At 42.5% G+C, this 14502-nt stretch overlaps 1 protein-coding gene across 3 annotated transcripts in view; it reads left to right on the top strand.

Moving 5' to 3' along the window:
- Nucleotides 1796-14502, top strand: part of CTSC (cathepsin C) — a 42729-nt gene continuing 30022 nt past the window's right edge. The window contains exons 1-4 of one of the 3 annotated variants that reach the window (XR_001917494.1): nt 1796-2060; nt 4142-4287; nt 9057-9209; nt 11015-13543. Coding sequence is in view for 2 of the 3 variants with exons in the window: in XM_018043268.1 (XP_017898757.1) it covers nt 1889-2060; nt 4142-4287; nt 9057-9141; nt 11015-11025 (414 nt within the window). In the remaining variant the exon portion in view is untranslated. Of the gene's footprint in view, nt 2061-4141; nt 4288-9056; nt 9210-11014; nt 13544-14502 lie in introns of those variants that run through there. The other 2 variants (XM_018043268.1, XM_018043267.1) reach the window with 2 other exon arrangements.

Here is a 14502-nt window from a genome sequence, read left to right on the forward strand (position 1 = left end):
GGAAATAAACTAAATTGAAGGTCAAAGTACCTGAGGTTTCTTCTTAAATCTTAGTAACTGGCAATGCGACTGTTATTATTATCTCTGGATCTCCATTTCCAAATAGCAAAACAAATCCATTAGGTTAAGAAGTCTTCGAGATTCTTTCCTATTTATTCATTGACTAGAGATGTGTTTTCAACTTTTTTTCACAGTTGTTTATGCTACTTTGATTACATGATCAAAGAAATTTTCAACTTGATTATTCAATTCATAACTGATGATCCAACATAAGTTTTAGTATTTCAACAACCAATGGCACATTTTCTCAGAGATTAGGAATGCTACATTTCTGTCAGCATGTTATCTCTGAACAGTAAATGGGCTAGTTTAATTCATGCTGTCAGCTCTTCATCCTCAGTAAAGGGCAATAAAACCTAGAAGGGTGTTAGCCCCACCCATGCCTGTGCAGTTTGTGACTATATTAGAGAGCATTTTCATTTCTGAGCTTTCAAGGGCAACGCCTTCTGCCTAATTGAAATTGGCTTTCAGGCCTAGAAATCAAGATAAGGTTATTAAGTGAATTTATTTTAACACCTCAGGACACTTCCTTAGTTTTTTCAAGCCATTATCTAGGGAGACAAAGGTGAATAATCTGGACTTGCTTCCTTCAATCTGGTGGAAAAGGTGGGCATACAAATATTTATTTGAAACCAGTGTAATGAGGGCAAAATGAACGTGCCCGAGCAGGAACACAGGAAAGTCTGTCTTCATCACATGTTCTTGGTGATGCTCGAAGCCTGACGCCTAGAACACTCTGTGCAGGAAAGGAGCCCCGACTTCCAACAGACAGGAAAGACAGCAGCTCTCACAGAAAAGGGTGATAATTAAACTGCACAAGGAAGCATCTGGAAATCGTGCTACTTAGTAATTACCAGCGATCAGACTGGCACTCTGAAACCTGATCACAAGACCTACTATCTCCCACCAGCTACCTTCCTCATCCAGGGCAAGTTACTTCCTCTCTCTGGGCCTGCAGCTTTTCAGTTGTAAAACAAGAGCCTCAGTGCCTGTACGCGTTTGCGGGCGCGCGGGCGCGCACCTAAACCCTATAAAATTAGCAGGAGGGCAAAAACCAAAACACTAATACACAAAAACGGCAAGTTTGCACTACAACTGAATTCTCCTGTAGACAACAGGCCAAGAACATGAACAGGAAACCGACAAAATCCAGCAAAAAAAAAAAAAAAAAAAAAGGCAGAGAAAGTTTTCGGAAAAGGAAGGAAGAGCAGTTTTCAAACAGCTGGGGGGTGGCTGGGAGTGTGCTGGTGGTCGCCTGTAAAGTAGTTCTGAGGGAAAAAGTTAACTGAGTGAGGACTAAGTGGGGACGGCGAGCAAGTAAGGAAAGCTGCCCTAGTTAGACCGCGCGCTCTGGACCTTCCTCCCAGCCTGCATGCCGCCAGCCTCCGCACCCGGCTCCGCACCCGGCTCCCGCTTCTCTCTGACCTTCGGTCTCCCCTCGCCCGCAAGCCTGACTCTGTACGCCCCCCTCCTCCTTTTTTTTTTCTTTTTTAGTCTCAGTCTCCCTCCCTCCGTTACCCCTCCAGGAGCGAAGGAGCGCGTCCGGGGCGCCCCTGGAGCGGCGGTGGCTCTCCCGCCCCTGGAGAGCTGTCCTCGGGCGACCGAACCCAGAGCCGGCGGCCCCCGGTCGACCCGCGCGCCCCGAGCCCCCCCGAGGGGCGGAGCGACTGCCGGGCGCGACCCCTAGCCCCGCCCGAGACCCCACCCCCGCCGGGCCGCGTTTCCGGCCCCTCCGCCGACTTTAAGGCGCGCGCGGCCGCGGAGGCTGCAGTCCCGTCCGGCGCGCCGCGGCTCCCTCCCGCCCCCGCTTCCTCCCGGCTCTGCCCGCATGGGTCCCCGGCTCGGCTCGTGGCTCGCCGCGCTCCTGCTGCTCGTCTGTGGCGCTGGCTCCGTGCGCGGGGACACGCCTGCCAACTGCACCTACCCGGACCTGCTGGGCACCTGGGTCTTCCAGGTGGGCCCCAGCGGCTCCCAGCGCGATGTCAACTGCTCGGTGATGGGTAAGCCGCTGGCGCCCGGGCACCCGCTTCCTCCCTGGGTCTGCCCGGGGCTCCTGCCCTTCGATCCCTGTGCCCTTGTCCCCGCAGCGAACCTCCCCGTTCCTGCTCCTGTTGGCGGGTGGCCGGGATGTCGTGGCTGGACTTGGGGACCCTCCGGGCGCCCCCTCCCGCTCCAGGGCGGCGATGTCAGAGTGGAGAGGCTGAGCGCTTCCAACTTCACGTGGTCTTGATTGTTTCCTGGGCCCTCAACACTTTCTGCAATAATTTTTTTCTCCCTTGAGTTTTGTTTCTTGTTGTTTTTTGTTTGTTTGTTTGTTTGAAAGAGAGTTGAGACCAAGCAATCTTATCTCCCCATCCAATGCTCAGTATTTCGTTGTGCCAGTGAAAAATGAGCTTAAAGACTCTTGAGAATATAGCTGTTAACTTTTTCTCCTTTTGTTTGATTGTGGAAGAGCCCTTATGCCCAGCGGTTTTGATTTGGACTTGTGTTGCTGCTGTTAGTCTGAGAAAGCTTCTGGTATGGTTCCCCTCCACAGTTTCATGTATTGGAGGATGGGTTCATGTACTGCAGGGCAGGTAGTATATAATTGTTTTTTTTTAATACCTCTTTAGCCAGTAATTTGAAATGCAGGGAGCCAAGCACAATGTGTAGGTCACGGAAGGCTCTCAGTATCTAGTATCTGAGCAAACTCAGGGAGATGGTGAAGGACAGGGAAGCCTGGCTTGCTGCAGTCCATGGGGTCACAAAGAGTCAGACACAACTGAGCCACTGGACAACATTTGAGCACATTTCCTATGCTCTCAGATAACACTGCTATCCTGAGGACAAAATTTAGTCAAGGAGAGGAAAAACACAGTCTTGGGTCAGGAGAGGCCCTCTAGTTCAGTACAGGCCCTTACCACACTGTGGCTTCTGCAGAATGAGCAGAGCTCTTGGCCACAATTCCCTTGTTAACAGAACAAAGATTGCTAGTTCATTTGTCACTGAACAGACTTACTCAGCTGTCCAACTCCAAGTGACGATGTGGCACTTCATAATATGGGGCATTATAATCTTTTTCTCTTTTAAAAGTTGAACTTGGAGGTCCGAAGCAGAAGGGAGATCAGGGTTTGCATTGTTCTGTTGCGTGCAATCTCCTGTGTGCGCTGTCACTCAGTCCTGTCCAGCTCTTTGTAGCCCCCATGGACTGTGGCCCGTCAGACTCCTTTGTCCTTGGAATTTTCCAGGCAAGAATACTGGATTGGGTTGCCATTCATATTCCAGGGGATCTTCCCCCACAGGGATCGAACCCGGTTCTCTTGTGTCTCCTGCCTCGGCTTTTACCACGGGTGCCACCTGAGAAGCCCTTGGAATCTCCTATTTCAGAGCATTAATAGGAAACATGGAAAATTTGTGCACAGTGTGGAAACTTCCAGAGTAGACATGCAGAATCCTTTTCAGGCAGCCTCTGCCCATATACCATACTTTGACCTTAATCTAATCATTAAAGACAAATCTGAGTCCCTGTTTTCTGAAGGTTAAAAGTTTAGTTCCCATCAGTGTAAATTAGCTTTGTAGGATAAAAACCTTGAGTTTGCTGAAGACTGGAAGGATTGAGATTCTGAGATTCTGAGCTTTGTAGCCATTTAGGAGAAATATACCCCATTTCTCCTTTGACGAGATCATTGTCCTTTGTTCTTATGACCTGATAGCAGATGTTTTTTATGTTTTTATATTTCCACTTTTTGACTACCATTTTGTCTTCTCCCCATTTCTGTCTGTCATTTTCAACTTTCCCTATTTCTCCTTTTCAGGGAAAAATTTTTTCAATGTTTGGATCATCTGGGAAGGTAGTGGGGGTCTCTACCTGATGGGTTACTTAATATATCTTTTGAGCCCTCACTTCACAGGCTTGCCTGAGACCCCTCTGGGATTATTCAGAAAGAGGCCACAACACACTCTGATATCTTCATAAGCCAGATCCTCTGGTATTCAGCAGCAGGAAAGGAAAACTGCTTAAAAATAATGGAACTTATAGATGAGACTACCTCCCATCGAAGTCCAAATAACTTTCCTTTGTTGTGTATTTTCTTTCCTTTAGGACCACCAGAAAAAAAAGTAGTGGTGCACCTCAAGAAGTTGGATACAGCATATGATGACTTTGGCAATTCCGGCCATTTCACCATCATTTACAATCAAGGCTTTGAGATCGTGTTGAATGATTACAAGTGGTTCGCCTTTTTTAAGGTACGTTTTGTTGGAATATGCATTCATTATTTCCAATGATTTGATATCTGAAGAGTCTTCTAATGAGGAGACCCTCAGTATTTTAACTTTAGATTAGCAAGATAACCAGAATTGTACCAGTTTTTCCAAGAGAAATTAGATGATGTAATTTTGCCACTTTATTTAAAATTATGACTTTGGTTTAAAAAAAAAACACACCGAATCCATATTTGCATGTGTGCAATCCATCTGTATTTAAATTTACATTTTGGTAAGTAAGTATGACTAAATAATTTATTTTCTTTATTAATACACCTTTATTTCTAATTGTTGCTTTAGTTGGCTTCATACTGAATCCATAGGAAAGACAGGAATTTTATAAACTTTTCTTGAGGTTATTATACTGTCCCTCTTATCATTGCTTGTTAGCTCTGAGAAACTGACCTGAATGACTCATTGAAATAATGTCATGTACTAAATATATTAATGTGAATAACTTATTTGACTAAGCTCAGACAAAGAGATGGAGAGCCTTGGGGTTACCCCTTGGGCTAAAGTAAAAGGTAGCCCCGCCAGCCCAGCTGGTTTTCTTCTCTCACCGGGGAAGAACTGATGTCCATTCCGGTGGTCTTACACACTGCTGCTAATTGCAGACACACTCTAGGGTAAAACAGTTGGGCACAAACTGCAATCCATCCCAGATATCCTTCCTGTTTGCAGAATATTAAATGGTTTAACTAAGTTGAACCCACAAGCCGGAGACTAGCTATTTCTTATTATAAATAAAGGTTATAAAATAGAGAATCTTTCAAGGGATAGTATCAATAGCCTTTAAAACATATGGTAAGAGTTAACCAATTAAATGATAAGAGTTAACCAATTACAGGATTTTGTAAGAACATGAGGGAATGAGTCTGTTAAAGATGAGGAAAGACTAAGAACCAGCAAAAGACGAGTTTCTGAATTTATTGTGATTCCTCATGTGGGTTATGATGTAATCTGAGTCAGATTTCTTAGAATCATAATGCCCAATACTTTTTTTTTTTGTTTTTAACTATGAGGACCCCTTCTTAATATGAAAAAAGAAAAGAGAGACAGGAAAAATTGTCTCCTCTCACCTGGATTGGCTATCTGCTTTTCAGCTGGTGGGAACCAGTCCATCTGTGCTGGCCACTGGCAGGCCAGCGGTCTGCTTTATTAGTTGAAGCCCATGCTTGACCATTTATTAAATATTTTTTATTATCACCCCTAGATACTATCACCCTATAGATACTATGTATTTTTAAAAATTGTTAAGAGTATCTGTATGAGCTTTTAAAGTGGTAGTGTGTAATGTGATTCCATCTGAATATAATTCTTGATCTTAGGCCTAGGGCTCTGTAGACCTCTTACAGGTACTCTGTTACAGTCCTTTAAAAGTTCTTTGCTTTTAGGTTGGGAGTCAGTGCCTGTGGACTTGATGCTCAATGAAAGAGAGATTCGAATCAATTCTTACCATGTACCCTCTTGCCCCTCCTTTCCCCTTTTTTCCCTTTTTCTTTTGTGGATGCAAAACAGGTAATTGATACTTGTTTAAAACATGCAAGTGAAGTAGAATTCAATTGAGTAATAGGTTGCCTGAATTATTTAAGTACAAGATAGGGTGTAGTATATAAATAGATGAATAAATAGTTTTACCCATTTAGCTTGGAAGACTTTTCATTCTTCACTTTGGTAGACTTGGAGAAACGGGCGGTGGAGCCTCTGATGACACCGTCAGTTACCTGAGATGTAATCAGAAATAGGCAAGGGCCATTTCCCTCCATTAGTATTTTCCTGTCGGTTTGTCTGCTCTCAGCTTGAGTAGCAGTCTGGAGGTGGTGGGGACAGAGGGTATGTCTACCAGCCATACTGACCCTTGAACAATAACAAATTTGAGCTTCATGGGTCCACTTACACAGAGATTTTATTTATTTTTTGATAGTAAATACTGCAGCACTGCACGATCAGAGGTGAGTTGAATCTGCAGATGAGAATCCAAGGTTGGCTGATACCTTAGATGTGGAACCCTGATTGTGGAGGGCTGACTGTTAAGGAGGGCTGACTGTTAATTATTGGTGGATTTTCAGCTACTTGCAGGATTGGTGCCCCAAACCCTGTGGTGTTCGTTTGTTCAAGGGTCAACTCTATTTCTCTTTAGATTGAAGGTATAAGCAGATTTCGCACTTTTCTGTAGCCTCAGAACATTATTTTCAGGTAAATAAAGGCTTTTTAAAGCCAAATAAGGTTATAAGTGTTCTCAACCATAATTGGGAAGTCATTGTATACTCTGTTGTAGGGTAGAACCTTACCTGATCATGTGCTTCTGAATGGCATTCTCTCATTAGGAATAAAAATAACAAGAGTGATCTCCTGCTACTTATTTCAATATATTTTTTAAAGTGTCCATTTGACCAGAACCATTATCAGGACTGTGTTTTCTTTTCCTGCTGAAAAATCAGACACTCTAGTCTGTGACTAGGTCATGTGATAAGTGTCATAATTTCAGTAAGCAGAGCAGAACAAGATATATGGTTTTAAAATTTCTCTCAACATAATCTAGTAGTTCCAGAGAAACATGCTTTCCAGAGTGATAAAATGCCCTGTTCTCTTAGCAAATCCAACTAGAAAAGTAATGGAGAGCAGCAAAGCTTAACAAATTTAGGAAAAATGATAAAGTGGAGTTGACTTTACATAATAGGACAAATACTTTTGGGGGAACACTTTTTAACATAAAAGTCTTGCTGGACTTTACCCGAAGCCTTACGGAATTTTGTGCAGTGGTGCTGGGGAAATCATGCTGGGTGTGTGACCCAACAAAGTGCACCTATTTACGCAGAGGCATGTGAGATTTTTTTTTTTTTTTTCCCTACCGATTTTAGAAGTAACTTTTAAATGAAAATTATTTTTTAAAAAAATAATTATCAAAATATAAGCAGTATTTTACTATTCAGCTATCATGTATAAGCTGACTGCTATTGCAGAAACATTTGACGAACGTTTGTCATTCATACCCTCCGTTGTCAGTCTGCGAATCAGCTGGATTCCAGGTCTCTCCTCTGGCTGAGAACAGACTCTCCCGCTTGTTTGCTCTTGCCCCGTTTCAGATAGGCTTTTGTGAAATTGTTTCTTAGGGTTGTTCCTGCTCGAGTTTGCTGAGCAGCTGATGTGGGCAAGGTATCCTGTTAGGTGTCTACCCCTCATCCCCAAGCTCAGCCTGCAGTTCAGAACAGACAGCTTCCACACCATTCTCCCTACATTCCAACTTTGGAGCCATGTGGTACCACTTTTATTGCCAGGAACGTGCTGTATTAAGTTACCCTTATTCAGGCCTCATCTGGAGAATAAGCAGAATTTTTCATGATTTGTTCTTTTTAGGCCTTTTTTTCCCTTGGTTTTAACTGCTTAAGAAATTGGCAGTGGAGTAGGATGATCTCAAGCTAGATAGATTTCCTTCTCAAGAAGGAAATCTTGACGCTGAAAGTTTACGCACTGTGTGAGTCAAGAAGGAAGCACGAGGTTTATATTTTTGAAAGACACTTTTTCCTACTTAACTTTCACCATAGATTCAGTTATCAGAACACTCGGGATTGGGGGTTACAAACTCAAATGAATTTAGGGCTCACCCAGGCAGATACCTAAGCATCTGAAACAACTTTATGTAAAGCAGTAAGGAGTAATTTGATTTATGGCCTATGAAATGAAAGCTTTCCTACAGACATTTGAATTCAGTTTTCCCTTAAAATAATGTGCTGGCCACAGACCAGTTTCTAAGACTATCAACTTTTAATAGCATTGCCATTTGGTTGTAAGTCCAACACATCTGCAAATGGAAAGTACTTGCAGATGAAAAACAACCACCTTCCTTTATGAAAACACACAATGTAACAAAACAATATAGAGGGTGTTTAATTATGACTGACCTTGTGATGGGTAGGTAAGTGGTTATTTTTTCTTCTTTATGCTTTTGTGTACCTTGTTCATTTTTTTACCATGAGCATGTGTAACGCTGCTCTCCACTGGCCTCTACCTGATTGCCAAGGAAGGAAGTGGTATGAAACAGACTCCGCTCCAAAGGATACCCTTAAGTTGAATAGGCTTTCTAACCTTTTGCTGTTTCCCCTTTTACTTTCTGAGACTGTAAAAGGAAGTAGTAGAGAATGAACTCAGTTTATATTTTGAAGATTAAACTACTCAAGGGCTGAAGAAAGTACATGGAAGAGCAGCTAGATTCATAATGGCTGAAAAACTTACTTGGTGATGGTTTAACAAAGTTCACTGATTTTTAATTGAGTTTTTGTTTGGGACCTACTAGCTTAGTAGAACTGTAAGCTAAAAGCTCTACCATGAGTATGTCTAAAGCAGCTTGGTACTCAAAACAAAGACATCCATACCAGAGGATTTATTTGCCCATTTTGTGTGCTAGTGACTTGTAAATTTCAAGCTTGTCACAACAGCCAGAAATCACGTGTTTTCTACAGCAAAGGATTTGGGAGTCTCATTGTGGTCTTTTCCATTCTGACTTCTGGGTTTATTTTTAAGATGTAACAATTCAACTTTCAGAGTATTATTGGGATAGAGTTACCTGCTTTAATATAGATTGAATACACCAAAATGAGGTGTTTGTCTTTCTTTTAAATAACTCGATGTTTACTTTTAAAAGTGTTTCGATTGAGGAAAAGAATCAGAAGACGCCTAGCCGTTTGTTTTCTTTCATGATGATGCTTTATCTCAACTTAATGACTGAGTTTTCCATTGTAAACCTTTCATAGGATGTCACTGATCTTATCAGTCAGTTTTTCATGCAACTGGGAACTGTGGGGATGTATGATATTCCACATCTGAGGAACAAACTGGGTGAGCGCCATTGAAATACTTCTAACTTTCTTATTAAATGCAAGCCTCCCTCCTCCGTGGTGGCTTATGTAAGTTAATGTTCATTTCTTCATCAGGGAGAGGGAGTTGGAGAATAGATAGATCATGGTTTTCTTACAGATTTCTTGCTTGAGCCTGCTTCTTTGCCGCTTCGTATCTGCCTGCAGAATTTTCACTTTAGTGTGCTCTGTTTACACACAAGCTTTCTCAAGCATGATGCTCGTAAGTGGACATGAAACCAAAAAGGTGAAGACTCAGTGAAGGAGAGGATGGCCCAAATTCAGTTCATGGCCTTGAAGTAGCTGTGCTGCCTGAGATTCCTCATTCTTTTCCTCAAATGACTCAAGAGGGACCTGTGTGAGACCATGGCATTTTAGATGTGTCTTCCCAGTGGAAAAGGTGGCTCTTCCTAATGACAGAAATTAACATACCTGTCACTCATCCCTATGAGACACCACCTGTGTCTTTTTAAACTGGTTCCTTCTCAGAACAGACTATTGGCTAGGGAGAAAAGGATCTTTTTTTTTTTTTTTTTTTACTGTGTACATTCTCCTCATACTTTCAGAATAGATGTTTAAATCACTGCTCTCCCTGGATCCATAAATTTCGGTAGCTAAAATTTTGATGGAAAAGCAGGCAGTGAGAGAGAAGAGCTGATGGGGACTTGCCCTCCCTTGCGTTTTATACAGCAATCTTTCCCCTTTCCCTTCCTCTTTTACGTAGCTCCTAAGTAAGGAAATGAGATATGAAAAAGGGAACTGGGGCAAGTGTTGAAAGTACCATAGCCTTATCCTGTGTCATCGTTTTTCAAGCTGTTTAATGGGCCAGCAGTGGGTCACACATCTGCCAGGAAAAAATCGTTCCTAAGTTGTGTCACTTTGTTTTGTAAAGCTCTGAAGGTTCCAGGCAGCCACTAATAAGAGATCAAAGTGAAACTTAGAGCTGGAACCTATAGGCTCGCTCTTCCGAATTTATTTCTGGTAGTTGAGTACGTGCAGACTGTGTGAAATTAGCTTCCTTTCAGAACTGCTCAGAATCTTTATTATGCTGTAGCTGAGGAGGGAGCTACAATAGAAAAACTTTTCAAAGTTTACCACGTTTTCCTCAGAAAAAATAAGGTATTCTCAGAATGCAGTTTATAAAATTCTGTCTTAAAGCTCCCGTTCTTTTCCTAACTGGGGAGATGCTTTTACCAGTAGGAAAGATAGGTCCTTTGTAAATGGGATAAGTAGCCTTGTACCTGGGAATATTGATCAAAGTAGCATTAAGCCTGACTTCCCTGGTGGCTCAGACGGTAAAGCGTCTGCCTACAATGCGGGAGACCAGGGTTCGATCCCTGGGTTGGGAAGATCCCCTGGAGAAGGCAGTGGCAACCCACTTCAGTACTCTTGCCTGGAAGATCCCATGGACGGAGGCGCCTGGTAGGCTACAGTCCATGGGGTCGCAAAGGGTCGGACACGGCTGAGCTACTTCACTCGCTTGCATTAAGCCTACGTCTGGAATTTGTAAGATATACATGCTATTATGTCTAGGTTGCTAGATTAGGCTTCTTATCTATATTTAAAAGCTACGTTAGGCTTATCTGGTAGCATTTAATTTGAAATGCATCTGCATGTGCTTCTTGAGCATGTTGGCTGCACGCACAGTACGTGTTGCTTAAGCATTCAGCTTTTGAGAACAGTGGCTTTTTTGTGAATGTCTTAAATAACATTAAAAAAAAAAATACCAGCATTTAAAATACTCAGTACTGGTATTTTTTTTTTTTTCCACGTAAATAAATGAATATGGTTAAGCATTTTTTAAGAGACAGTGTGATCCTTGTTGGCTTGTAACTCTAGTTTTCATTGTCTTTTAGTTATTAAATAGAGCGTCTGTTGAGCGGCTCTTTTAAAACCACAGCCGAAAACAGACTTTGGGGCTAAGAGGCAGAACAGCGCCCGCCAGTGGACCTGCCTCCCTCTCACAGCTCGCAGAGGCCTAGCAGCCACAGTCCCTCTGGAGTCTCTGAGGGCACGTCACATGCAGAGCAGTCCTGGTGCCTACCTCCGAGGCAGCTGCCCTCCGAACGTTTCCTTGGAAAGCAGCCACCGCCGTTTTGGAATGTGAGCAACCAAAGACCAAGCAGGAAGAAGGAAAAAGCTCTGCGATTCTTAGGTGGCTTTATCCTTCAGCCTTTGAATGAGAAGAATCATATGCAACACCAGGGTGATTTGCTGTTGTTGTATTTTTTTTCTCTTTTGAATGTTCTTTTGTTGAAGTGATTTTTTTTTTTTTTTCAAACTGCTTAGGACTTGAATTATTTGTTGTATTTTGTGCAGATTTTACTCAGTTAAAATGGTCTTCCCATGGGCCTTCTCTTTCTCTAATGACCTTGAGGAACCCCAACACGTGTTATAAGAAGAAAATCAAGCTTCAGAATATCTTGAGATGCACAGATGCATTATGTGAGGGAAGATGGTCCCAGGGAAGACATGCTTGGGGAAGGGAGCTTTCTGAGATAAGCTGAACTGCTGAAGGGTCTCTTTTTGCAGATCATAGATCTGCAGTGCCCCTGTCTAGAGATACATTTGGGGCGGAGAGAGGGGGAGCCTATATTTTTTTCCTTAGATGCCAGTCTTGTGCTAAGAGCTTAACATGCTTTACCTTACAAATAAATGTCCTGTGAAGTAGATATTACTAGCTTCAGTTTTCAGATAGGGAGAATTACTCTCATACAGTGCTTAAGCTCACACAGCTTCTGTTTTTTCTTTTTTTAAATTTTGTTATTTTTTTAAAATTTCTTTGGCCATGCATGTGGCATCTTGGTTTCTCAACTGGGAATCAAACCCACATTCCCTGTACAGAAGTGTGGAGTCTTCATCACCAGACCACCAGGGAAGTCCCACACAGCTTCTAATTATAAAATGATACGGGCTATTTGCCAAGTTTGTTTCAGAAAAAAATATTGGTACTTCAGGTCACATTTGGGTAGATTTTCTGGTAATCCCAAATGTTAGTTCAATGCACTGAATTGCTCTTGTTAAAATTTTAGGAGAAGAACTGGCCTGAAGCTGAGATTTTCTTACCGAATGAGGCTACTCATTTTCTTTCCTAAGCCTGGGTCCCTTTATTCAAGGGACACAAATTTACTTTCTCCTTCCTTTTATAGTTCTCCAAATTGAAGACACAAATTTACTTTCTCCTTCCTTTTATAGTTCTCCAAATTGAAGGAGAGTTTTATAAGCTTCGAATTAAGTACCCTTGTCAAGCTTACTTCTCTTAATTAAGTTATTGTTCAAAGCCATTGCTGCCTTTTAGTGCTTTCCTGCTACACAATGGACTAGTTTCCTCCTCAGTTGTTTAGAGCTGATTAAACATCAGCCTTGGCAAACCAGAAACGTGGGGCTCCACCCAATTCATATTTCCTAGGAGGACTTTTCTGCATCCCTTGAATTACTCCTTGAGTGGAGAAATCTTTCTCTGCTGGTAGGTTGTCATCATTACTTTATTGGTTCAGATACTTATGTTGTTTGAGAGGCACTGGTCTGCTGTTCTGGAAAGGTGGTATCTATAAACACTAAGGAACAGTACACCCAACTGCTACCTGGATGCTTTCTTCCATCCTGCTAATTCTGTGTCACTCAGGTTCTCGGTGCTGCATCTGTGCGGTTCCCCAGCTCTCTCCATCACTGGGAGGGACGCCTTTCTGTTGGTTCCAGGTGTACGTGGCAGGGATTTCTGACCTGGTAGTACTCTGCTGTAAAAGGAATGACTTGAGCCTGTCTTCTTCCAGACTGAAAGCCTATCTTCAGATTTTAGTGCATGTAGAACTTTCTCTGGGAACTTTGGAAGATTATCCACATGTCTCTAATCTTTTCACAGACTTCAGAAGTAACACCAGCTTTCAAAAACTTAATTCTGTAGGGTCCTAGAAGCACAAATCAGGAATGGTGCTATGCTTATATTTTTGGTGTTCTGTTCTAAAAGATTTATCATGTTTCATGCCTCCAGTGTTCTGTAAGAGTTGTGTATTTTCAAACTGGTTGTAAATACTGACAAAGCAACAAGCGTGTATATATTTAGCGAGGCATTTAAAATCACCCCTACCGAAGTAGTTTTTTCCCAAAGTGGTTTCTTTGAGTAACTTTGCATTTAATGTTTGTTTTGATTATAGAAGACTTGGGTACAAAATTGCAGGTATCTGTGTTAGAAGTGCCCATAAGAGATGACTGCTTAGCATTCTCTGTTGTAATTGCTTGTTTGTCCTTCCTTCTGATTTTTAAACTCCTTGAGGGCAGTGATCAACTCTGTATTCCCGACCTTTTTATTTCATATGTATAGCACACTATGTGATAAATAACAGACCTTCAATAAATATTTGTAAAAGAAAGAAAATTGAATAATACATCATTGTGTTGGTTTCCTGTTTCATTGTGTTTCTGACAGTATTTTTGCCTTTGTGTCCTTTAGAGGCTGTGGTGGACCTTCAAGCCGTAATTGTTGAATGACTTTGTAGAAAAGGGATGAGACTTTTAAAATTTTATTCTGCTTATTTGTCATTTTTAATTTTTTGTGTGAGACTATAGAGGCTAACGGAGAAGGCAGTGGCACCCCACTCCAGTACTCTTGGCTGGAAATCCCATGGATGGAGGAGCCTGGTGGGCTGCAGTCCATGAGGTCGCTAAGAGTCGGACACGACTGAGTGACTTCCCTTTCACTTTTCACTTTCATGCATCGGAGAAGGAAATGGCAACCCACTCCAGTGTTCTTGCCTGGAGGATCCCAGGGACGGGGGAGCCTGGTGGGCTCTAGTACATGGGATTGCAGAGAGTCGGACACAGCTGAGTGACTGAGCATGCACGCAAATCAGCTGTCGGGAAACACTGAGCTTTATTGGCGTCCACGGTGGTTCCCCAAAGCCTAGATAACCAAAGACTCATATTTGCTTAGGATGCCGTGGGTTATCTGTGCCCCACCCCTTGAGAAGCACTAGCTGAAGGTTGTTATTGATGTCCAGTCACTCAGTTGTTTCTGACTCTTCACAACTTCATGAACGGCAGCACGCCAGGCTTCCTTGTCATTCACTATTTCCCGGAGTTTGCTCAAACTCATGTCCATCGAGTCGGTGATGCGATCCAACCATCTCATCCTCTGCTGCCCCTTCTCCTCCTGCTCTCAGTCTTTCCCAGCATCAGGGTCTTTTCCAGTGGGTTGCCTCTTAGCATCAGGTGGCCAGAGTATTGGAACTTCAGCTTCAGCATCAGTACTAGAGTCAATGAATTCTGAAATTTCTTTCAACCCTACATCTTAAGAGTTTACAAGCAAGTAAGTGAGGAATGAGCCAAGGGACTTTATATCTTGCTG

The sequence above is a fragment of the Capra hircus genome, chromosome 29 (genome assembly GCF_001704415.2).
Source record: "Capra hircus breed San Clemente chromosome 29, ASM170441v1, whole genome shotgun sequence".
Classification (NCBI taxonomy): Eukaryota; Metazoa; Chordata; class Mammalia; order Artiodactyla; family Bovidae; genus Capra; species Capra hircus.